The 25,596-nt window shown below is 39.5% G+C and overlaps 1 protein-coding gene across 1 annotated transcript in view; it reads right to left on the reverse strand.

Moving 5' to 3' along the window:
- The window catches only part of LOC139726792 (attractin-like protein 1), a 97,850-nt gene that overhangs the window by 30,911 nt on the left and 41,343 nt on the right, over nucleotides 1–25,596 (reverse strand). The window contains 11 exon segments of the mRNA XM_071637784.1: nucleotides 1,924–2,121; nucleotides 3,728–3,913; nucleotides 4,654–4,774; nucleotides 6,057–6,154; nucleotides 6,587–6,736; nucleotides 7,819–7,971; nucleotides 9,275–9,429; nucleotides 10,368–10,548; nucleotides 11,837–12,053; nucleotides 12,864–12,963; nucleotides 17,764–17,923. Of these exon segments, the coding sequence (XP_071493885.1) occupies nucleotides 1,924–2,121; nucleotides 3,728–3,913; nucleotides 4,654–4,774; nucleotides 6,057–6,154; nucleotides 6,587–6,736; nucleotides 7,819–7,971; nucleotides 9,275–9,429; nucleotides 10,368–10,548; nucleotides 11,837–12,053; nucleotides 12,864–12,963; nucleotides 17,764–17,923 (1,719 nt within the window).

Below are 25,596 nucleotides of genomic sequence, written 5' to 3' on the forward strand. Positions count from 1 at the left end.
GATATTTAAAATACTGTGAACATAAAAAAGAGAAATCATATGAAATCATGAGTTGAAACAGCGAAACTGGTAAAATGAAATTTCCTACCATGAGCTCAAATGATAATCAAAATGAAAAACACAATAAAAAATTAAAAAAGAATATATAATGTAATGAACTTGCTGTGTCACTAAACTTATAAGCAATGAGAACAAAATAAGGGCAGTGCAGATTCGGACAAAGACAAGACAAAGGATACTGAGGTGAAAGGTGAGAGTGACAACTCAACATTCTTGAGAAACTATATGGCCGAAAAAGATTTGAAGTTCATCACAAACACACATACCCCAGAAAGACAGACACACAACCACACACACACACACACACACTCACAAAATGTTCATAAAACATTCCACTTTTTAATAGATATACCCATTTTGGTAAGAACACTGGAGGATGTATGCAGTGCTAAGATGGCTTTTGATACATGCTCTTTTCGATTTATTGCCTGAATTTATTGCATGTTAAAAAGGACCTATTTTCACTCCTGCCAAAACACTATGTGTACACAATGCACATGGACCTCCAGGAAAAGCCGAAATGTCGTCTTATTATTCAAGGCAGCACATTCCGATGCATGCTCACAAAACTTTGACCGCGGAAAGCATGCCAGAAGTAAATGACGTAAATATGGTGTGATTGACTTTGGATACTTGATAACTAGATTCAAAAGGTTTTGAATGTGCACCATTATTATGTGCTCGAAACAACTCTTGAATTCCGCTTTAAGGTGGCATGCTTGTTATTAAACAGCTGTATATGAAGGGATTTCAAAACCAGTCACACACTAATCTTTTTGACATGGGTCAGGGACTTTACCATGGTTGGAAATATATCATTGATGCTTAAAACTATGCTGTATGGTCATCCATCACAATTTATCGATGACTGCATTATTGCTGCACTTCTGTACATACACATATAGGAAATCAATCTTCACAGTAGAGGCAAGGCACCAAAACATTATCATTTTGAAGAGCTTTGCGCAAGAACTGTTTTGCAAAATATTTGGGAATATAGAGTTCCTCGATCCACGACTCATAAAGCATTATATAAGAGGACGTCTTGACAAATGCCAAGACGGTGATTGACAAATTCAAACTCATTCAGCAATACACCAATGCAAAGGTCAAAGGTCACATTCACAAAGTGCAAGAGGGAGGAGAGAGAACATACAGTGCAGGTGAAGGACATGCATAATGGTAAAGGCAAGGTGTCAAACCATGCACAAGCAAATTGTCACACATAGTTGAAAGAAATGACAATGAGCACTACAAGAAAGAAAATGTACAGAACAATGCCTAACACACTGCTACAAAAATTATAAAGGAACACTTTGATAAACCAAGCTATGAATGCCTAGCTTGCTTTGAGCAGAAGTGTAATGAACTGAATATTTTACGTACAGTCATATAATTTGAAACAGCCACTTCAGTTTAATGCTGCTTATTGCTATAATTTGCATATATTTACATATACAAACTTTGGAACAATGAACAATAAATAATATTGCATTTCATACAGAATATTACATCTCAGAGATTACATGAGCAGCACATACGCTGTATGAAAAGGGGAAAGCTACAAAGGCTTTAACAGTATATTGTATATGCCAAAAACAAATTTTGAGCAAATTTCAAGTGGTACTATAAGGACAAATGTGCATCATTATGTATTTCAATTTATAGGACATTTTCTATATTATCCCCTGTGGTCTCACAGCATCACATGTGGCCTTAAAAGAAAGTTATGTTGATCTTTTAGTAAAACATTATATAATTTACTTACATTTACACCCTGAGAAACCTTTTAGACAGAAAAGGATAATACAGGCATCAGTTGGAATTGACGGGGCAGAGGCAAAGTTCTGAGACACAACTCACATGGGCACTGGACAAAGTACCAGTTGCTGGCGGGGCACAGATTGTAGTCCAGGACCGGCTCTGGGCCTTCGACGTTGATGGGTCCCGTGTAGCTACCTTCCATGCAGGTCCCGAGGCCGGTCCGCATGCCCGAGTCGCACCAACCGCACGCCGGGTCCGCCTCGCAGTCCCCACATGTGAGGTGGTCGGCGCAAGAACCTGTCGCATTATCATCACACCTTCATGAAATTCACATTGTTTCCCGAATTTTTTCTTATCGGAAGTTGTGACATTTCAGCAACGGAATGACGATTATATATGTAATTATCGTTTGTAATAGCCAACTTCCCCCCTGGAATGGTTTGGTAACAAGAGCTACTTTTGAATCAAATTTTTTTTTTTTTTTGGTGGGTGGGGGTTCAAATACATGATGTAGAAAATAACATGACTGGGAAATGTTCATGTAATAATGTCCCACCGAAGTTATGTCAAGTACACAAAGGTGTTTGCTTATTACTGTTTCTCAACTGGTGAGAGCAGCTCCCAGTTGTTGACATATAAAGTGTTACTATTTTCACCAAAATGTTTGAACTTGCAATTTGACAAGTGTGACAATAAGATACGTCACAGTCTAAACCCAATCTGAGCCCTGTACTACTTATTTGACACCATCACAATATATCTTTTGTCCATGACAATAATTTCATACATGTTACATTAGGCTACGGCCACATCAGCTTGGTCAACTCAGAAAAAAAAAAATGAAACAAAATATTTACAGCAGGGGGTGACAGGAGATGACTCATACATTTCTGCATGCTCTCCCCCTCCCAGTCTAATCCTTCCTCTACACGTTTAATTTTTCATGAAAAGGGGGACTCACATGGGAGGCAGTGATTGATTGCAGTTATGTGAAAAATATGTTCTCCTTCATTTTTTTTTTTTTTTTTTGGGGGGGTGTAGGGGTCAGTTCAGCACAAGTAAGGACTGTTGAGTTTACCAATATCATGGGTTCATCATTTTGTTTTGGTTTTTGTTTTGTTTTTTCAGAGTGGGAGTACTGTTAAGGCGGAGAGTTTTGCTCGAGCAAATTTTTACGCTCAGCCCGGCAAGATGAATTTTGCATGATTTTGATTTCGCGTGCGGTCACGGCAATGGAGCCAGCACTTCGGAAGACTGAGTGCTGCCGCGGCAGTTAAGGGGTTTGACCGCACATTTTACAGCAAAAGTAACTGGTCCGCATTACAGCAAAAAATTGTATCATGCTGTAAGACTAGTGAACATGAACAAAACTATAAATTCCACAACAGTTATACCCCTTCAATATACCTACCTTGTGATAAAAGATATGAAATGTAAACAAATATCAATAAATAAAACAATATTACGGTCAAACCTGCCATAGTGACAACCTGTCTATAGGGGGCACCTGCTGTCATATACAACCAACAAAACTCAATTCCCCCCAATAGAAAAATCAGGTCAAAGACCATGTCTATAGCGGCCACCTTTCTACAATGGCGACTTTTTTCGTCTCCCTTGGGTGGCCGCTATAGACAGGATTGACTGTACATATAACAAGAACAATTATTTGCTGGTTTTACTTTTGCACTAGTTTCATTTTTGCACAAAATGAGCGAGAATTTCCACTTTTACAGTATGGGGTTGGGGTGGTGAATGATGCATTCACTTGGACGAGCATAACTAGGAGTGAGGGGGTGAGTGAAAGGAGGCTACAGACAAAGAAGAGGGTGACTTAAGGACAGATGACCAGTACGGGCTAGCTGGGGGTGGGGGGGGGGGGGAACACAGACGGACGACTCACTGGGACAACCCTCCACGCTGGTCCTCCACTCCAGGCACAGTCCGTAGGGGAAGGAGGTCATGTAGGAGTTGGACTCGATGCAGCGCTGCTGACTGGCGCACCACATGCACTGGCTGTTGGACTTGGGCAGGCAGCTGGCGCAGTCGCTGTAGTTCTCACAGGGATCGTCGCAGGACACCGGGTCATCTGCGAAGGCAACAAAGCCAATACTTCCCGCTGAATCCTCATTTCACTTAACTTGGCACTCCCATGATATACTCGCAATACACAAATAATAATGTAGAGTTTGATCGCAAAATGGGCTGAGCGAAATTTCTAAACTTTTTAAAGTAAGTCCATCATCACGATACAGTAAAATAGAACCTTTAGTTGTACCACACTTTTGAAGTTATGATTGAAAATGTCCAACATTTTTATTATTTTCTTTGTCGTTAAGCAGTTTTACTTGCAAATATCTCAATTTAAGAATGGAATTAACTTGTTTTGCAATAAAACATATATATATATATATACATTACATTATATCTTTTTTACCACAAATTCCTGTGGTGTTTTTTTTGTTTTTGTTTTTTTTTTGGGGGGGGGGGGTTGCAATACAACAAGGTCAAAGAGATAACAGAGTTTGCAAAGCATTTTATGTAATTATAAATATATCATATATAATAATATATATATGCATAAAAGCTATAACCAACTGCCAGTGAAAGATTAAAATGTAACCTAACATTAATGCATTGATTAATAGCTTGCATCTCAATTATAAGTAACCAATAACTTAAGCTCATTTAAATCCCCCCCCAAATAAAAAAGGGAAGGAAAAGTAATAATTCTATGATTTTCTTTCTCTCTTCATGACGCTAAATGCTGCATTTCTTCAAATCAAAAGGCTGACAAATCAAATCAAAAGGTCATAATCTTTCTCTCACCTGACGAGGAGGATGCCTGACACCCTACGTTTGATTTCCACTGGCAACCCTCTTTGCTATTGCACACACGGCAGCTTGTATGGACCGAGCACTGCACCTCGCTACACTCCCGACTTGACACCTGACAGTGAAGAACCACTTGTAATTTCAACATCTAATGACGCTGCGTTTGTATCATTTCTTATAATCAGAACAGTGAAAATGATGATGATGATGATGATGATGATAATGATGATAACCATCACCACCACCACCATTACCATTACCATTACCATTACCGTTACCACGACCACAACCACAACCACTACCATACTAATACTATTACTACTTCTACTACTACTACTACTACTACTACTACTACTACTACTACTACTACTACTACTACTACTACTACTTCTACTACTACTACTATACTACTACAACTACCACTACTACTACTACTACTACTACTACTACTACTACTACTACTACTAAATATAAAACAACAATCATAACAATGATGCCAATAATATGTCATATTTCATGCAGTCATATCTGCTTTCCATGTAATTCCCCTGCTCTTGAACTCCTGCTTTTTTTTTTGGCCTATTCTCTCTGATGCTAAGAGCATGTATTTACACGTACATTAATACGGGTGCAGATCCACATTAAGCATGGGATTAAAAAGTAAATCTACAGCACTGATTATGATTGCGATTTGTAACACCACAAGAATCCCTGGATTTAACGCCCACGACACTAAGCGTTGGTTGATTAGACATCAGAGGATATCTAGACACTTCACCATGGAGGTGGCTTGCCTATTCCGGATGAGAGTAATTCCTCTACATTTTAATGAAATTCTTTACTTCTCATCAAATTAACCAACTAGTGGAGGTTATTCTCCATACCTATCCATAATTTGTCTCTTAATATGCAGTGATCACACATTTACTAAAAAAACTCAGTAAAATCTATGTGCAGGTGAAATACTGATATTGCTGTTTCTGATTTCTGGAACATACATACTTCATACTTAAAGGTAGTGCGATATCTGTGTAGAAAGTCATTTGGCGTACTAATCATTTTAGGTAAGAGCAGCCATACATCATCACTGAGGTGACAAGACCTCAAATCTCAAAATCATAAACTTTCAGGGGGGCGAAAAACTTTTTCATTTTTGCTACAGTTTTTGATAATAGCTTCAATGTCGATATCAAATGATGCAGAAACATTATTTTGGATTACATCAAGAATTGTATCATTTTAAGACTCAAATCAGTCTCTTTAATAATCAAAATTGAGTTAGGTGGTTTTGTAATATACCAACTGAGGTACGAGGTCTTATCACCAAAGGGACGATATGATGGCTTAGCATATCAGGTATACGAGCTAATGCATAGCTTCAATGAAATGGTCGTCACCTCATCGGTACATTGACTGCTGCAGTTGCCATTACACCACCCGCAGCCGGGTGTCTCGACACACATCTTGCAGGAGGTGATTGGGTTGCAGCGCTGACCTGGAGGGCGAGAAAGGATTATCACTCTCGTTGAGAAATATGACACGGCTAAGCTGGGATGCATCCTCATCAAGTATGGTAACTTACAATCCAGACAATACACAAAAAGCATGACATCCAGGCAAACAGCTTTTCTGATTAAAAATGGACGTCTCGGTGAAAAGGCATATTTTTGCTCTAAAACAGCAGAGATGCCACCAACGACTCTTATATGTGTGGAGTACAAACAGTGCAAAACATGACATAAACTCTCAGTTACACTGCAGATACAGTTAAATGCAATTATCTAATTAGGTTTATGTCAGTCGTTAAATTCTTTAGGTTCATGTTGTCAAGTTCTTTCGTTTCATGTTGTCACTGATGCCTTGCTTAGGCAACCCAGAAGATTTCTTGCTCAAGTGTCAAAGTTGGAATGATTAAGTATGCACTCACTGTTGTCCTCGGGGCAAATGGACTTGTTGCCGGCAAGTCCCGGCACCGAGTTGGCCAGCACGCAGCTGTTTCTGGCAACATCCCAGCCACACCACAGGCCAGGCAGTCCCTCCATGCACTCGGAAGAATTAGTGATAACAGAACAATTCCCTGCAATGTGCGAGATATGGATCGGGATAACACATGGTAACACACATATGGTAAAAATAAAAGAAAACAAAAATAAAACAAATGAAGATAAAAAACAACAACAACAGGAGTCAACAAACTTTGGTGCGGTATCTGCCAAGAGGAAGGAGGGCTGCTGTAGAAGAGATTAAAGAGAGGTATACAACCATGCATGGTCCAGCTGAAACACGAACTGTAGCTAGACAAATACCGCCAATCTTATGTATTTCAAGGAGTACAGGTTGATTTTTAACAATGTGGAGGTGGATTCTTACACTTCCGTCTCACAAAAAATTGTTCTCTTTTGAAACCAACTCTATCTCTGTATGAGTCAGACAGGAAGCCAGCGAAAGTAAGAGCGCAACCGAGAGTGCCTCAGAAAGAGAGGTTAGTTTGCAAACAGTGTACAACCTCGGCAAATTCAAAGTTATGGAAATGATAAACCAACGAGCAGGACCATCCCAGAACTCACTGACATGAATCAAACATTTTTTTGATATTCTTTATTTGAATTTCATTTAATACATGCAAAATTGGGAAGTTTCTGTTGCTATTTGTGATGTATCCTAGTCAATCACCATGAATTTCAAATGTCTGCTCCTTTCTGTAGCAGTGGGTACTGAAACAAGATTCAAACATGGAAAGTTGATATTCACATGGATGAAAAAAAAGCTCTGAAAGTTTTGAAAATCGTGGCAATTATGCTATCCTTATCAAGACATCTATGAACAAAGATCACCATGCTAATGAACTGTTTGATGAACTATTTACAATAATACCACAGTCTAAGGGAACAAGTGAGTATAGCACATCTGGTGGCGAACAATTTATCCTTCTTTCAATTGAGCATTCAGGGGTCATTTGCAACTACGATTTCTTCAATAGCTTCGCCTTACACAGTATCAGCAAAACTGGTAGCACTACAGATGATGCACTTCTAAGCTTTAAAACTGGCAACGCTAAGTTACACAGTTGTAATCTTAAAAACAATGCACGGCCCTATGAACTATGAACAGCTCTACTGACTGTTTCAACAGAGTCTCGAAAGCGGGGTGATCTTTTACCTGGGATGTAGTGTAAGGCACTGGTGGTTAGAAGCCCATTGTAACCACTGTATATCCACATGGATCCCTGATACACAAACGACGAGTGGCCAAAACGGGACACCTCGTTGTACAGTCCTGAGCTCAGGTCCATGAATTCCCAACTCCCGCACTCTGTGGGCATCACAGGATAAAGAAAATGCACAGAAACGTAATCACACTACACAAACAACTTGAAAGACAAGCTTGCATATCATTAACCTATCATTGATGCATTCATGAGAATGACATCAAGCACAGAGCGAGTGGAATTTTACTAGATTTTTTTCTTTTCTGTTTTTTTTTTTCTTGGGAGAGAAAGGGCTGTATTCATGTGTCCCATTCTCTCACACTTGTCAAATGCAGTTTAATCTATCAAACACACAAATACACACATACACACACAAATACTTTAACAGAAATTTAGCACTTGACATACCCTGACAACAGCAGTCACCAATTTTGCTGGAACATAAAAAACAAAATGGCTTGATATCATGATTCCATCATGGAATAGTGATTCCCGCTCTTGAAGGCTGTTTTTATATCCCGCCTAAGATTGCGCAAGTGGTTGCGACAAGGTACAACTTGCCTCTTGGCTTCGTTTTCCTGCAAACTGCTTTGAAGCAGAATTGTTGCGTTCATGCACTTCTAAGATGTTTCTACAACACTATTATGACAAATAAGTGAATGATGATTAAATAACCCTGACAGTTGTTTTCAAAACATACAATTTCATTTGTGTCCTACTTGAACGGGGTGGGAGGAAGTTGTATAATTATTTGGCAGGTTGATTTCCAGTTCAAGCTGAAGCGCAGACATTCCTACTAGCCACACAGGAAGTCAAGAGGGAGCATGCCGACATAATAGATATATGGTGCCGGAACAATAATCTGATGGCGAAATCAGAGACTCTTCACACAAGATAATGCGGGGATCTTCAGCAGAATCACACCCATATATGGGTCAGTTGCAAGTGTCTTTCAGATCTGATGACACTTTTCCCAGGCAAATGGGTGTCTAGACATTAATGTGTGAATATGATAACATTTTCCTAACTCTCTATGCAATATGTATACTTCTTTTCTTTGATTGGAGTCATTTTAGTAGTTATTAATGGCAGGAAGATCAAAAAAAAAAAAGAGAACAAAATAACACTTAAGTCCACTGCAGTGTAAGAAAATACTGATTTTTTATTTGTTTATCTCATTTTATTTCATTTTTTATCATTATCTGTTTATTCAATTTTATTTCTTTTTAATCATTGTCTGGTTTTGCGTTTTGTTTTTTGTTTTTGAGGGGGGGGAAGTGTGTTGATGTATATCTTTAAGTCCTGTCTTCAACAAAATGGTCAAAGTTACATCTGGGACGTGTTATTAGGATCGCAGGGGCAATGGTTTGGAAGTTATGCAGATGGAGGTGACTGATCTCGGCTCACCAATGTTGTAGGCCAGAAAGTCACTAGAGTAACACTTGGCTCCGGTGGACTGTGAGGCGTCCGTGTGGGTGTTTCCCCCAAAGATGAGCATCAGCCCGTTCAGGATGACTGCCGAGTGGAGGAATCTGGGCTCCTCACTGTGTTGCAGGATCATCCTAGACAAATTCACGAACAACGTGAGCATCACATACCATGATAAAGCATGTCTCCTCACAGACATACAGCCAAGAGCTACGGAGTGTGTGGGGAAAAAAGCCTACAACATTGATCTTTTATAGCATGAAAACTAGATTTACTGATATCTAAGAAGAACTAACCTCTGAAAAATAAAGTCCTCTGTGTTTATAAGTACATCTGAGAGCTTTGATTTGATATCTGTCTCAAAAGCAAATGCTGGGTCCTTGCAAATATCTCGATGTCAGTTCAACAGCGAGAGCTTTCCGAGCAGAAAATGGGGGGGGGGGGGGAGGGATAAATCTTCCAAAAGGAGAACTCTAGAGAAGAGACTTGCCCATACACAAGCCAGAAAGGTCTGTAAACCATGAATTGTGTGCTGATCTCTATCATGCACATGGCACATTATCATGTGGATTATCGGTTTTGAGTTAGTCTTGTGGCTACCACACCCATTTACCCTGCCTGTAGTCACACATCATGAAGTAATAGTTTGATTGCTGTGCAATTTGCTACTTCGGATACATTCCAAAGACATATTTTTGCACTCCTTTCACACATTTGTTACCTGCTGTCAAAGGCATTGGAACTGGTGGTGATAAGAAAATAGTTAACTCTGCATTTCAAAGACCTTGAATATTTTTGGCACAGCATCAGCACTGGAGCACATTTAACCAATAAAACTTGATATGAATTTTTCTCTGGCCTCCAATAATGTTAACCTATTTTTTGTTTGTTTACTTTTACTGGATAAATGTAGAGCTGTGTTCCAGATTTCAGTGCCAATTGTCCTCACACCAGGTTTTACGACAAATGGCTCTACTCATGCAAGTTATTCCATCTATGTCTACATCTATATTGTATACAACAGAACATTTCATAATGTAAAGAAAAGGCCAACTTGGACCTACAAATGTACCATGACTTTGTGACTATGTTATAGCTGTATGTGTCGTCCGACAGCATGTGCTCTGTCGTGCGGAGTTTATAGCCGCCATGGATGTAGATCTTCTGGCTGACCGGGTCGTACACGCTGGAGTGACCATATGCACCCTTGACCGGTGACCCTCTTGCAGAGACCAGAGACCATATGCCAGATGCTGTAGATACACAAACATGACGAAAGGCAGCAGCAAAGATGCAATAAGTACCACTCTGATTCAATAGGGAAAGAGGATAGTGGGTTATGGTCAACGAAGATGATTGATCTAACAACTACAGAAAGCAAAATACACTCTGAATTGAAATGTGCTCTTGAAATGGCTCAAGCTATCCACATGATGTGGGAAAAATATGTATATCTAAACCTGCACTGTCTGATCACCAGAATTTAACGGGAAACGAACCCAGGATTAGAGAGGGCACTGTTGCATGGACCCCAGCTTACAAATCTGCCATGTTCCAAATGCCAGAATAAAACCATTTTGTCCGATGTCTCGAAAATGGTCGAAATAACATCAATATCAGTTTTGTTTCTTGATTCAGTCTGCCCTTGTTCCTGGCTGGTTCAGCCTACTACACACGGATCCTTCAAAGAAAACATTTGCTTTCCTGCTAGTCGCGCAATCTTGTGCGTGCATATTGTATGTAACAGTTACGTAGTAGCTGACAAATTGATTGACCTGTCAACTAGATTTGTATCGTCAATCTCTGTAACGTAAATGGAGATGAACATCGCCCCATCCAATGGCAGACTCCTGGGGTGGTATTCTGAAATCCTTCCTAGGAAGAAATTTCTTCCTAAGTCAGGATTTTTTCCTAAGTGGTATTCTGAAAATCTTCCTAAGTTTCTTCCTAAGTAGACTTAGGAAGAAACTTAGGAAGGGGGCGGGAATATGCAAATTTCTGACTTAGGAAGAAGTTGGTATTCTAGAATGCACTTAGGAAAGAATTTTAGGAAAATATTTAGGAAAGCTCCACCCCTGTCCTAAGTACGTTGTTAAGAATAGCAAACTGCAAGCATCGTGATAGGCGCGCTTGTCAGTCATTGCGCGCACATGTACTTTGATGCGCGAAATGAGCGTGAGAAAGGGGACATGCCGCGCCCTCGTGTATTTGACGTAACGTCATAGTAATATGCGATTGTCATTGGCAGACATCGGTTAGTTCCTTATGATACGGCATTTCGTATTGGCTTAGGAAAGGACGTGGGCGGGAATAAGGATGGCCTAATTTGCATTAAGAAGTGCCTAGGAAGAAATTTCAGAATACCAATTTTGTCTTTCCTAGGCACTTCCTAAGTTTCTGACTTAGGAAGAAACTTAGGAAGAAACTTAGGAAGATTTTCAGAATACCACCCCTGAATTCTAGGTCAATGAGCTCTTAATTTTAAGTATAAGAAGAAATTAAAAAGTGCTACAACTTTCTGGGACTCAGGGAGAGGCTTACTTATATTGTACTCCTGAACAGAGTTGAGGTAGCCGTAGACGGGACTGTATCCGAAGATGACGATCATGACATCGTCCACGACGTGTGCGCTGTGTCCCTCCAGGGAGTAGAAGCCATTGGTCAGTTTTGACCACGTCCGCGACGAATGGTTGAATGACCACAGCTCATCGGACAATGACCTCCCGTGGAGTGAGCCACCAAACATGAGAAAGTCATCCTATGGGAACAAAATTTAATAACATTGTCAACACGCAATTCTCAAGTATAGATAAATGAAAGAGGCTTTTGGATTTTCTTACACTGAAAATATAAATACCTGTGTTGTCACATAATTTTACTTTTGTACTAAGTACATGATGTTCGGGAGTGAGGGAACACATTAACTGTTCCATCTGAAGGGTTTGAAATGCAATTGCAGGAGGTTATATAAGTTCCTTGACTTCATGTCTCGAGTTACGGCCTCAGACAAAACGTTTCTGAACCTGAGGCTAAGACATCAAGGATTATTCCCTGACTACAAAGATTCTATATCTGATACATGGATAAGTGAAAGTACAGCTGTAAGTCTGTTGTCATCTATCATTTGCTTACCATAGAAAAGGGAAAAAAATTGATTCTTATACAGGAGAACATCCCAGAATTTGCTGCTAGTGAGAAAATGTTTTGAATCATCTACTATAACATGAAGATATTAATCAAATGGCCGACTGATATCGGATGACCCTATATCATATTAAACAATGTACCATATTTATTATGATATCATTGTATCAAGCATGGGGAATTCTAAGAAAAAAGCTGTAACAGAGACATGATGCTCGTGTGGCATTCTGCAACACAAAACGTAATTATGCAGCAAATTTTTCACTGGTTTGAATCAATTAGAATCAAAATCTGTTGAGAGATAATGGAGGACAAACAGAAATGTCATTGTGACTTACAGTAGGTGAAATAGTACACAATCTACTAAATGGCACAGCACAAAATGCCTAAATGGCAAACACAATGTCACAATCATTCAACGTACCTGATAATGGACTGTGGTATGCGAATATCTCGATCGTGGGAATTCCCCTGTATCCGAAGAACCCTCTATCTTTTCTGATGTCCCAAGTGGAATGTTGAACCTGGCAGGTAACATGAAAGAGAGAGAGATGGAGAGAGATAGAGAGAGACAGGTGGATGAGAGATAATAGGCCGGGCTGAGTAAGGTGATATATTGACTCATTTATCATCAATGAAACTGGATACTGACAGAGACGGATTAGCGACGACCAAACCTGATCGTGCTGATCCAGTTACTGCGTGACTAATTTCTGACGCGAGTGTGTACAGCGACCCAAGCCGTGATTTCGCTCCAAATCTGACATTCTAACCACAGCCCATTCACACCACATTCCAAGAGCAGATACTGTGATTGCCAAACTACCTGTAGCACATCAGTGGCATTTACACAGCATGACAATTTTCAAGTTCATGAATTTTCTTGTGGAGCATCACAGTGAGATTCGGCTCCCACCTTCATATTGCTGCTGAACATGAAATGAATCTTTACTGCAAAGCAGAAAAATTCAAACAATTTTGCAAATTGAAGCCAATGACCTTTTACGCAGCATGAAATGTTTGCAAATTGTTGACTGGCATTCAGTATGTTGCTTATAGACAAAAACTTTTGTGTGCATTCTACTTTTGAAAAACTCAGCTTTGAGTGAAATTCATCAAAGTTTCATGCACGCAAAAAATTTCTGGTCTTACAGATTTCATAGCTGTGTGTAAAAGTCTTGAAGAAACAACAATCATGATGTATAGACTTACACCATGGCAGTGTCCTGCCAAACAAGGAAAATCTGTCATATCGATGCACTCGACAGAATGCTGGGATTTTGAGTCATTTTCTTTCACAAACCTGGCTCGGTAATGGGTACACTTTTATCTTACGTAATACAGATTGTGAAATGATAATTATCTCAGTTTGAACACACACACACACACACACACACACACACACACACACACATACACATACACATCTTTGCAAACACAGATTTGCCAACCCCTTTCCAAATAGCATTTGGACAGCAAAACTCATCCTCATGCCTGAAAGTACACCCAATTCAACCACGCTCCCTTTCTTCCTTCCCGCGATGACCCAAAGTCCCTTGCGTGCAGTCCCTCATTGCATACCCCGGTGTACAATGTAGAATGCATCTATTCAGCATTTGATATGCAAGATTTCCCATTAGTCATTAGCCCAGTATATAAACAAAGGAGAAAAAAAAAAAAGGAGGACAAGGAGGAGGAGGAGAAGAAAAAACAACGCACACATCAAAAGCAAACATGCCTCTGGAGCATGCATGAGTCAAGCATGAGTTGGGAAGATGAGACGGTCACTCAGCAGGGATAGCAGGGCCTCTGCAACCATCCATTAGCACAAGGGATTCCCCCCCCCCCCCCCCCCCAGATCTTGGATAAGCAGGGAACCTAATTTCCATACGGCCACGGTCATGATAGAAACCAGTCTTGTCACTCACAGCTAGGTCTCTACCCGACACTGGATGCGAATACAATGGGCCGATAATCGACAGGATGCCTTTCGAGACGTTCATATCTCAAGTGACTGTGACACGTTTCATTTGGGGGGGGGGGGGGGGGACTAGGGGGTAGACTAACGGAGTGATGAGCGATGCAACCATAACCACAAGATGGTATTCAGTTTTTGTCACCTCTTTGCCATGTAATCACTGTGAAACTACAGAGACGAAAACACTTTCACTGACACCTGAGGCAGCTATACTAACCTCAAGATAAACCATGCACCTGGAATGGATGGACTTCTGAAACTCCGATTATTTGACCTTTTTGGCTTGCGATCCTATAATTATGATGCAGAACCTATCTCCCTATCATAGAGGAGTGAATAGAGGTACGCAGCTTTTAAAATGGGAGAGCTACATTCAGCGCATGCAAAATGCCACTCTGCACTAAATGGGAACATGAAGTGCAGTGAAGCCCTGCCTGCCCCCCATAGCAGTGTACGCTTCTTATAATCGTTTTGTGCATCTGTCCGGAAAGCATGCTGGAGGCGTTATGTTTTCTGATTGCCCATCTGTCCTTCTGTCAACCCAAGATCTCATTACAAATTGCAATTTAAACAAAGAAATAAATAAGGAATGAAAATTGGGAGCTTATGCTTCATGCTTTATGCTTCAGGAGGTAGAGAATGATGCTGATAAATAGATTTCTAGAAGCATCCCTCCAGATTAAAGGTCATTATGCTTTGGGTATGGAATGTAATATATTTCTGTCATAATTTTACCAGTAATGTCCAAAGGTAGTATAATAGACAGGCAGTATAGAAAGTAGATAAGTTATTTTGATGAGGTCACTGTGGTTTGGATGATGACAGATCAAAGGTCACTGTTAAAGGTCACTGACCTTTAAAAAGGTCTTGCAAGACATACACCTGTACAAGTAGCCGTAGTTCGGAGTGTACATTGGCAACACAATTTGGCAGGAAGGATAGACATAAATGCCGAATATTAATGAACTGATAGCCCAGGAGGAAAGAACAAGGAGCTAGTGCAGAAGTAGGAAGTTTCCATTTATTCCAGCTATAACTTCAGCTCCATGAGTCAAAAGGGAATGTACTTGGTGGTATTTAAAGAACAAAAATGAACAAGGATATAGTTCATCCACACAAAGGCTTACAAGCAAAGAGGTTGGGGAAGGGGAGGTGATTGAGAAAAACAAACAAACTAACAATCAAACAAAGGAACCGTTAAACCAAGTCACTGACTAGCAGATTTGTTTTGGGAAAAAAAAATACAAAAGACAGTCACTTTCACAACACAGACTACCTTTTGTATCATCATCATATACAATCAACAAAAATACTGAAAGGTATTCCTAACAGTAACACTGGAGCGAAGGTCTGAGCATGATTCACAGTAACGGGTCATCATAATCTCATTTCAAGCATGGAAAACCATCTGATCTAAAATCATAGCACTTCATTCTGTAACCTCATGCCACCGAGATAAATTTCATTAGAAGTTCTGTATATTCCAATCAGACGGCACAGACCTGAACCTAGCCAATAAACATTAAAATGATACCATGATTCAACAACAACAACGGAAAACAAAAAATTCCTGTAAGAAAAGGTCCAATTAATCATACTGATTTTTTTTCTTCATTTATTTTTTTTTTGTGTGTATGTGTGTTGTTTTTACAGGATATCATGAAATTAGCAGCATGAAAACAATTCATTTCAAAAGAGGAATGTGCTATGTCGTTAACAGAACAGTGGCACTGGAAATGTTCCTTTGTACACATATCTCCTGGAATAATCTGAATCTGTATCATGTACATGTATACCATTTCATTACAGAGGTGAAAAATGTGAGCCATCGTTCTCTGGGGTCTTTCAGTTCAAATTCTACGGGAGCCGTTACCGTGATTGATGTGCAGCTAGGTTTACTTGTGATACACAGCCACAACAAATTTGAACAAAATTTGGCGAGAAATGTGGATGGTAGAACGCACTCAAGAATTTTGATGCAGTGGCCTACCACAGGAGACAGCACCATTCTAAGAAAATGTTTAAGAACCTAAAATGACCGATTGCACACCTCCATATCCAGTTTAAATGAAATCCACCAAATAAACAACCATCATCTGTCATGGATGACCTTTGAAGTCAGTATGATAGAAAAGAAGGAAAAAATAAAGGTGGCCAACATCTTTCTATCATTTCTCTCTGTGTGTCTGTCATATTGGCACTGTTGATTTCAAGCATGGAAATGAGCACGGTATTTTTATCATTCCCAGATCACCTTATTTTTGGGTGGTTTAATCACCTGCTGATTTTTCACAGCCTGCCATAAAAGATCCTAGCTTAACTTGCAAATCATTTGTCAATACTAGCAATGAACAGAAATTTCCTCAAAAGTAATGTTGCAGAAATATCACTGTGAGAGGAAAGGTCTAGTGCAGGTCCCTCGGGTGGGGCTTAAGGCGATAAATCTTGGTTGCTACGGCGACCAACACCTTGCCCCGACACGCATGAAAGGTAAGCCTCACTCATCTACCATCTGAGGGTCATCACGAATACCGCGTTTCATCTCAATTGCTCAAAAGCGGAGGGATGAGTTCGCTCCTCAGGGCTTTGAACGATAAATCGGGGCTGCCACGTATATGCCGTGCTTGATACTGTGTCCAAACAAGAAGATAAAATTGTCTTGTACATTTCAAGGTCGTCTGCCCCAAGTTTCATCTTAATTGCTCGAAAAGCGTGGGAGGAGTTTGCTGCAAAAGCTTTTTGCAATGACCCTTCTGACAAAATATAACAAATATCAACCCACCACATGCAGACCCCCATGAGACATAATATGGCCCCCTACATACCATACTTCAAAAGGCAGGCGTATAATAACCAGGGTGAAAAATGTACGGCACTGGGAAATGCATGTATCCTAATCCGGGTGGGGCATATCATTTCTTGCCATTCATTTTGGATTTACTGCCACTGACAACATGAATGAAGACATGTCTTGAGCTCACGCAGTATGAACAAAACTCTATGACAAAATAGATGAACTGCACACAATCAACTCTATGGATCTGCTCACATTTCATTCAGTCACATTCAAACATTAGTGTTTTGTCACATATGCACACAATAAAAAAGATTGGAAAAATAATCTACAATGGAATAGTAGAAACATCCTCCATGCATCCTGCAGGTATTAGAGAGTTTTGGTCAATATATCTTCATTCATAGAAAGATGTCACACATTACAGCTGTGCTCGGCTCCTCATTATTCAAAGGCAGTCTATACATGCACTGCCCATAGAAGCTATTAATAGCATCGGAGACCAACTTCACACCAGTTGTAACAGAAGCGCAACCAAATTGGGGGACTTACTTTGAAATGGTCACGTTCTCGTCATCATCAAACGCGTATCCGCCAATGACCCACAGGTCATCGTCGACCAGTACTGTACTGGCCGAGGCTCGGCCTTGGTTGATAACGCCCGACCTTATCTCCCAGAGGCTGTCGGCTTCGCGAGTTCCGCAGTCACGTCCTGTAAGATACGCACACACACCGAAAATAACAAAAACGCAGGAAGTTGAACGTGAAAGAGTTTCAGAATTGGTCAATGTCAGACACACACATACACCAAAAAAAAAAAAAGAAAGAAAGAGAGAGAGTAGAAAAAAAACACCCAAAACAAAGGGAAGGAAATTGAAGGAGGAACAGTTTTAGATTTGGTCAATGGCAGATCTATTTTAAAAACAAAAGTGTGAAAGCCACTGCTTAAATGTTTCTAGTATTTATGAAAAGCACCATGAAGACTCATGCAAGCACACTGGGAATGTACCCAAAGGCACAAAACATTTAAATCATCTTTTCCAGCTTTCCATTTAATATCATTGCAATTCTCCATCAACTGTCAAATCTGTCAAGGGTTAAAGCCTCTTGAATAAGGCTATCCAGTGTTTTTGACCCAACGCACACATTATGGGACCATCCTGCCATTAGACTGCTCAAGCAAGCAGCAGTAGTCAAATTCGTTATCATCATAATCTCAGTTTGTGTCATAACAAGCGCCCCGGTACTGTGCATGCAGTAACATCATCACTGCATTCCGCTCTGCAGTTTCACAACAGAATGACTACGGTAGCTTGATCGTAGTCTACGGATGACAAATCTAAAAATAGCGATGACAGAGACCCTCTGTGTCACCAGTTGTGAAGCTGCGGAAACATACAGAATCATAGTGGAAGGCACAGGTATATCATGTCTAAAGTAAAAGCACAACTTGCATGTCAACTCCCTACACACACTACCTCTCTACAGACAATGTGTTGGCTAAATTTTAAAATTGTCAAAAACTTTACTCTCTGAGCTGTATGTTATTAATGATACAAAATGGATGCAGGAAACATCCCAGCGGAGAGAAAATTGTAATTTAAGCAACCCTGTCACCACACAGGCATCTCAAAATAGGTATCCCCATGCTAGAAAATCTATGTCCATAAAAAGTGGTTTATTCTACCTCCACTACTATCTTTAGGGAAAACTTCAACATGGTAAATCTGGTCACGAACAGTTGTACTGTTTTGAAACTTCTGACAATCAGCTTTACACTTCAAAAAAAAAAAAAAAAAAATCACACCGTGGCTTTCCCTTTGCACATTATGCAATTAATACTAGCATGTACGGCTGTTCAGCTACAGTGTATAAAGATCTTTCAGTCTTGAATGGTTTAATGCTTTTAAACTAAGATTATGCACTGTCCCTCAAACAGTCTATAAACAGAATGTTTCAAACACTCAATGATTTTTAATGAAGAGTAACAACTAACTTTTGCTGTCAACACAGCAAGAATGCCATTTAGGCATTTCATGCATTTAATTTCAGTACAACAACTTTACTTTCAATGGAAATACACACAGCAGTCTTTGCCTTGTTTCTCACACAGCCATTTCTGCAGTCAACTGGAATGTCGCATAGCTTCTTTTCTAAATTGTCAATGAGTGTAAGTTATCATGACCTTGCTGTTAATGTTCACGCTAGCCAATGTAAAAGTGACATTTCCGAGTATTCCCTATCTCCAGAGCCAAGCACGAAAATAGCTGTTGAGTGATATGATAATACTGATTGCCAAGAACTCTTGCCTATGCCAGTGAAAGATCTGTCCCAGTGTTTGGTGCTGTCAGCATATTGAATCAATGTTGCCATGGCGATTGTCAACCAACCAAAGTCCTCAACAGAGGGATGGTGAATCATGATCTTGAATGAATCTGCATCATTTGACGGAAACTGACTATTTTTCTTTCTTCCCTGAAGGCAATTTGACTGGACTGCCCAAACTACAGATAAATGAACATATCAAGTTTCGGTATAATCTGCTTCCTTTTCTTTCTCACTTTTAACCAGAAATTGCTTTTGGGACAACCAGGTAGCTCTCTTCTTCAAAAAAACAAAAAAACAAACAACAACAACAACAACAACAACAACAACAATATATATATATATATATATATTATAACTGTTTGTATTGTTATATATGCGCATTCCCCTATCACTCAAAAATCTGAAGCACTTGCTGAAATCATATTTTCAGTCAATAATTTCAAAAAATATTTTACTACTTAAATACCTTGGAATTCTGCCCCTCCCCCCCCCCCCCCCCCCCATTCTTTGATTTTTATTGTAGCCCACCTAATTTCATTCAGTCATGATTTACATTTTTCAAGCTTTATAAGTATAGAAACGGACACAGTACAAAAACACCCCCCCCCCCCCCCTTACCAACTACTGAACATGATTCCATCTCATTGCTAATCAAGGAAAGGTGATAATCACCAGTTTGTTAATGCAGTTTTGAGTTTACAGATGATCAAAATTTTACAGCGCCTTTGTCAATATTTCCTGGCTTTCCAGGAAGAAGACCCAGAATTTATATTCTAACAAAAGGCATTCACTAGACTCTGCTATGTGGGTGATTTGTTCCTTTGTCAACCTTATTGTATGCATGGATGGTGTTGTAGGTTCTCTACTGCACTGACTGGCACCTGTACAGTATCTTTGGATGCTTCATTGACACAACTCCAAAAGCAGCTGCAAGCATTTTTTTTTTTTAAACCAGTATGCTATATATCCCTTTTTCCCCCTTTTTAATTCAGTAAATACGGAGGATAACTATTTTTGAAGACATTGTAGCTCTTTACAAGAGGGCTTGGCAAGCCTTTTCGTCATTGGAGTAACCTTTGCTCAACCACAATTTGCACAAGAGACTCAAATACAATGTAAATCAAAAACAGCCCTATTCCTGCTGATTTATAGACAGTTTTGGATGGGATAACCCACTAGGACATTTGCAAACACTTCATTCTCGCCAAATTTGGGAATTTTATGGTGAGCTGTACTTCTTCTTTATGGTGCTGAAGAGCACCACTTCTGGCATAGTGAAGAACTTTATATCATACAGGTCCACACGTAATTGTTCCGTGTCGGCATGAGGAAGTTGGTGCAATGTAATTACTCATGCCCCATTTACTGCGTGCCATGCAAATGGCTTTGCAACATATCACCACATTCCAGCCAATGACATGACAATCAACATATAGGTCCTATAATTATAGCAGTCTGGGTGGGTGGGGGGGGGGGGGGGGGGGGGTGGTGACGTCATAACACTATGTGTACTTTTGCCATAACAAGCACATGACACTTAAATCATAATGTCTGCACACTTGTAATTTATTAACAGAAATATTACAAAGCAGTGCTCAGCAAACCAACAAATGGAAGAAAAATAAAGCATCTGGTAACTTCTTGGGAGCCAAATGTAACCAAACTCTAGACCACGTATAATAAATTGAGTCAATTCATTACTCGCCACTTCACGCATACTACTTTAATAAACTTGCCACAAGCCAACGTAATCAAGCGGGCCATTCAGAACTACCTATTAAAAAAAAAAAAAAAACCTCTCCTTGTCGATAACAGTGCACACATACTACAAAAACTTAAATCTGTCAATTTTGTATTGAAAAAGAGGGCAATTTGAAAAAAATTAATCTTTATTTCTCTCAAAAAGTTTTGGCCCTCACTGGTCCAAATTGAGGTCATCTTATGACATTCAGGAGCCAGCACTATTTTTACCTCATATAGCACTTTGTATGTGCATAAACTTTGCCTCATCAGTTCTCGACAAAAAAAGAGACAATTTCTGCAAATTTGGTAAGTTCCTGTACTGAGAGCTTTATTCCTTGACCCCATCAAAACAACTGAAAATCATCTTCATCATGGATTATTCTAGCCATCTTATGTAAATGTCAATGTAATTAGAGAAACACATTACACACAAAGAAATAACACTGTCTATGACATGTAAAATCAATGTCTGCCCCCCTAGCGAATTCTCAATCTGTCGGGATGCCAGTCGTGTGTGTCGGTGCATCGAACACACATACTCTCAAACATGATATCATGCATGAGGCCCCTTCCACATATATATATATCGATACTGTCTGATCCTCCCGGTAGACAATGTTTGCGGCAATTCGTTCGGCACGTTCCGCCGCACTCACTCCATAAACATCCTGAATTCATGCCAAATTGGATGAGAGCGTTCTTCGCGAACTCGAAGATTGCAGTGCGTATAATAAACAGCCCATGTTGCCACGAGCTAATTCCTGCCTTGACTTTGTGACGGGACAAATCGGTTAGTGTATGATAATCCTACGCTGCAAACAAGCTGTATAGCCCTGTCTTATACAGCAAAGTTCTATGCACTCTGTCATTATGATTTGCACAGTGTATTTGATTTTCAAAGGGTATCATCACAAATCATCTCCTGAATGCTTGGCATAAAAGATATGATGATCTGATGAAAGTTTTGATGATTCTATTTTCCAGAAAAATTGGGAGAGTAATGCTCTGAGTGGATACAGGTTGAAATTCCCACTTCATATCATTCTTAGTAATGCTGCAGATTGAAACTGAAGAAAAAGAAAGAGCAAACTGTGTATAAAACTCTGCTGACGACATATGTATACACATTACAAAGATCTCACACAACCTCAAAATTAAAGCGAAAGAGGAATATTTTGGCATGAGAGAGGAAGCACCTAGAAAAATATCAAATAAATTGACTGTAATGTTCATTCCCACAGAAGTTTCTAGTTTTGACAGTACATATGACAAAACAAGAGTAGATAAATTTGGCATGGAAAAAGCACATTTCAGAAAATATAATATACACATTCAAGGATGACTGCCGCAAAGAAAAATTTTCAATAGATTATCATTTTCTTGAGGACTTGTCCCAAAACTATACTCTGGCTTGAACAAATGAAGCTGTCACACATCTTATAAACCTAATGTGGCAAAGTTTGTGACGTAGTAATTCCAGGATTCTGTTCGGGAGCCTGGGTGCATCTTCAGCTTGTGTTTACCCAGACAGAGTAAATAGATCCATTGCGGTGAATGGATTTTTCACACGCGGCAAAAGTGATAGCATCGGCTCCTCTTTTCCTCGGGGATGAAGGACTGGGACCGCCAAGCTGCTTCTTTGCAGGTCAGTCCACAAAGGTTAACCCTATTGAGGCCATAAATCTCGGAAGCGTATCTGGTATATTCTCGCTGGCAGTGAGAGACTTACACGTGGAGGATAATACTGACACAACATGGTCAATACAACTGTATTATGATTGCTACCACTTCCCAATAAGAAATATGGGATACAATATATTGCTCCAGTCTGTTTGGTTACTTTGCTGCACTGCTATCAATGCTATAGTCTATTAGTCAAGGTAATATGTACTCTCATTACTGATAATTATTCTTTCTTTTTTTAGTTTTCCAAACAATATACATGGATAACACAAGCATCGAAATAATGGCATATTTGATTGTAACATAGTATCACAATCAGAATCAGTAAAGAATACATCTTGTTTCTTTAAGGACTTGATGGAAATGAATATTGAGGGGCTGCTACAAAGTAATTAGTGATACAGTTCATCCCAATATCATAAAAAAAAAAACTGACAAGAGGAAAGTGAATATTTGCAATTTCTTTGAAAAAAGCACTTCATAGTTTAGGAATCGAAGGAAACACTACGGAGCAGTTTAGTTAATTCATCGTTTCATATTACTTTAGACTGCCAAGTGTAGGCAAGTGGGGCCCATGACTTACACATATGTTTACATTTTGTTTCTTGATCTTAACCTTTGCACTTTTAAGGGCAAAACTCTACACCCTTCACATGAGAGATATATTTTCAAACATATGGCATCTTTCTTTAAGAAAGATGCCATATGTTTAATATCACATTCCCTTTGGAGGGGACCTAGCTGCAGCTACACATGGGAACATAACATTTTGTTTGAAATTTGATCAGAGTGACTTTGACCTTGACCTTTGACTCTTTACCACCATCATTTTGTATGATTGGCTAATTATTCCTATGTTGTACCTTTGTACCATCAATAATCCCTATGTGATTAATTGTTGGAAAATGACATTTGAAGGCAACATTAACAGTCCTTAAGCCTTCAACCTTGGGTAAATTTGTCAGAAATTTAATCTCCAAATCTAATCAGCACATCTACCTCTCATGTAGCATGATATGCCTAGGCCAAATATCATGAAAATCCACTTAAGTATTTTCTCTCTTTAATCTTGTTAACAATATATCTGGGGTTTACAGACAAATAACCTCAAAACATGATATCTCTGGGATGCTTCAGGGCACAGGCACTGAAAGAAAAAAACAACAATTCATATCACATTTAAAATATGAATTCAGACTACACACACAAAAAAAGTGATGGACTGTATCTCTGTTTTAATTTCATTTTTTGATCTAGGGATAATTGAGTTTTAACACAGAATCCCTCCAGGAACTAACAAACTTAACAGAGATTCATTACGATACTTGTATGCTATGAGAATGGTATCTGATTTCTTAAAACTCTGCTTATCTCTCAAAAGGCCCTTCAAAAGGTCATCTCTATATTTAGGACAGGACAGCTTCTGTCAAAATTCCAGTTGAACTGAAAAAAAAAGGAACATGAGAATTTGATTCCCAAGACAACACATGTCTCTCTCTCCCCCCCCCCCCCTTTTCTATCAAACCATCTTCTACGCCATATATTTAGTAAGTCTAATTCTCGCAAATCAGGACCTCATGACAATTTTACGAGCACTTAAATTTGCAATTGTGGAATACAGTTCTGTATAGAGAAATGTACGCGTGCACATCGCATTTATGTCGGGAACAGAGTTAACATTTCCCCATGTTTTTAAATTCACATACATCACCTGACATGCAAAATTTGCACAAATAAAAATCTCATGAAATATCTAGTGTATACAATAACCCATTTCACAGGATGAGAACTAATGAAAGCCTTAGCTGGCTGGCGTGGCTGGTCATTGGGTGGTATCTCTATCTGCATACCATTGATGTCCCTCAAGATTTTACGGGTGATAAGAAACCTATACCACACTGGCCTTCATAATCATGGGATTAACCAAGATTCTAATCAATGAAATATCTGCTTGTATTCCCATCCTTTCAACCTTTCAATTACTATCATTTCTTCGTAAATCATAAAATGTGGATCACGTTCACTCAGCAGTTTCCTGGCTGTCCCAGTTTTGAAACTGGGCACCATTTTGAGATATATGTTCATTCATCGGTGAACACCAACATTTAATACTGAAAGCTCTTTAAGTCCTCTGCTGGAAATTACAGTACCAGTAAATGCCTTCGTGCACACCTAATTCCTACTATGCCATGCATGACTCTAGTCTGCGCAGACGGAACACCCAATTCGAGGCACTTTCACAAAAACAGTGAACCTAAATCCTTTTTCAAAATTTAAGATTTGTTTTTTTCATGCCTACAGTACCCCCCCCCCCCCCCCCCATGGCCCTTGACTACCAGATTAAAAGGCCTTTCCTCTGCACGTACTGGTCCGTACCAGCCCTACACATGAAGGACAGGAAATACTGTTGGTTGCTTTCACTTCACAAATCTGTCCTCAAGATACATGTACTTCCTTGAACATTACTTGTTGTGCAACATGAGGACACTGAAGATAAACTCACAATGGTGAGATTGAGATCGTGATTACATATTGACAAAATGCTCCTAAAATACCAAGAATACTATTAATTGACATGACACTTAATACACTAATTCGGTTTTCTGGATGGGTTGAGAAAATTACTTTCAT

The sequence above is a fragment of the Diadema antillarum genome, unplaced genomic scaffold, assembly GCF_040938485.1.
Source record: "Diadema antillarum isolate AM-2024a unplaced genomic scaffold, OU_Dant_1.0 seq00000098_RagTag, whole genome shotgun sequence".
NCBI classification, from domain to species: domain Eukaryota; kingdom Metazoa; phylum Echinodermata; class Echinoidea; order Diadematoida; family Diadematidae; genus Diadema; species Diadema antillarum.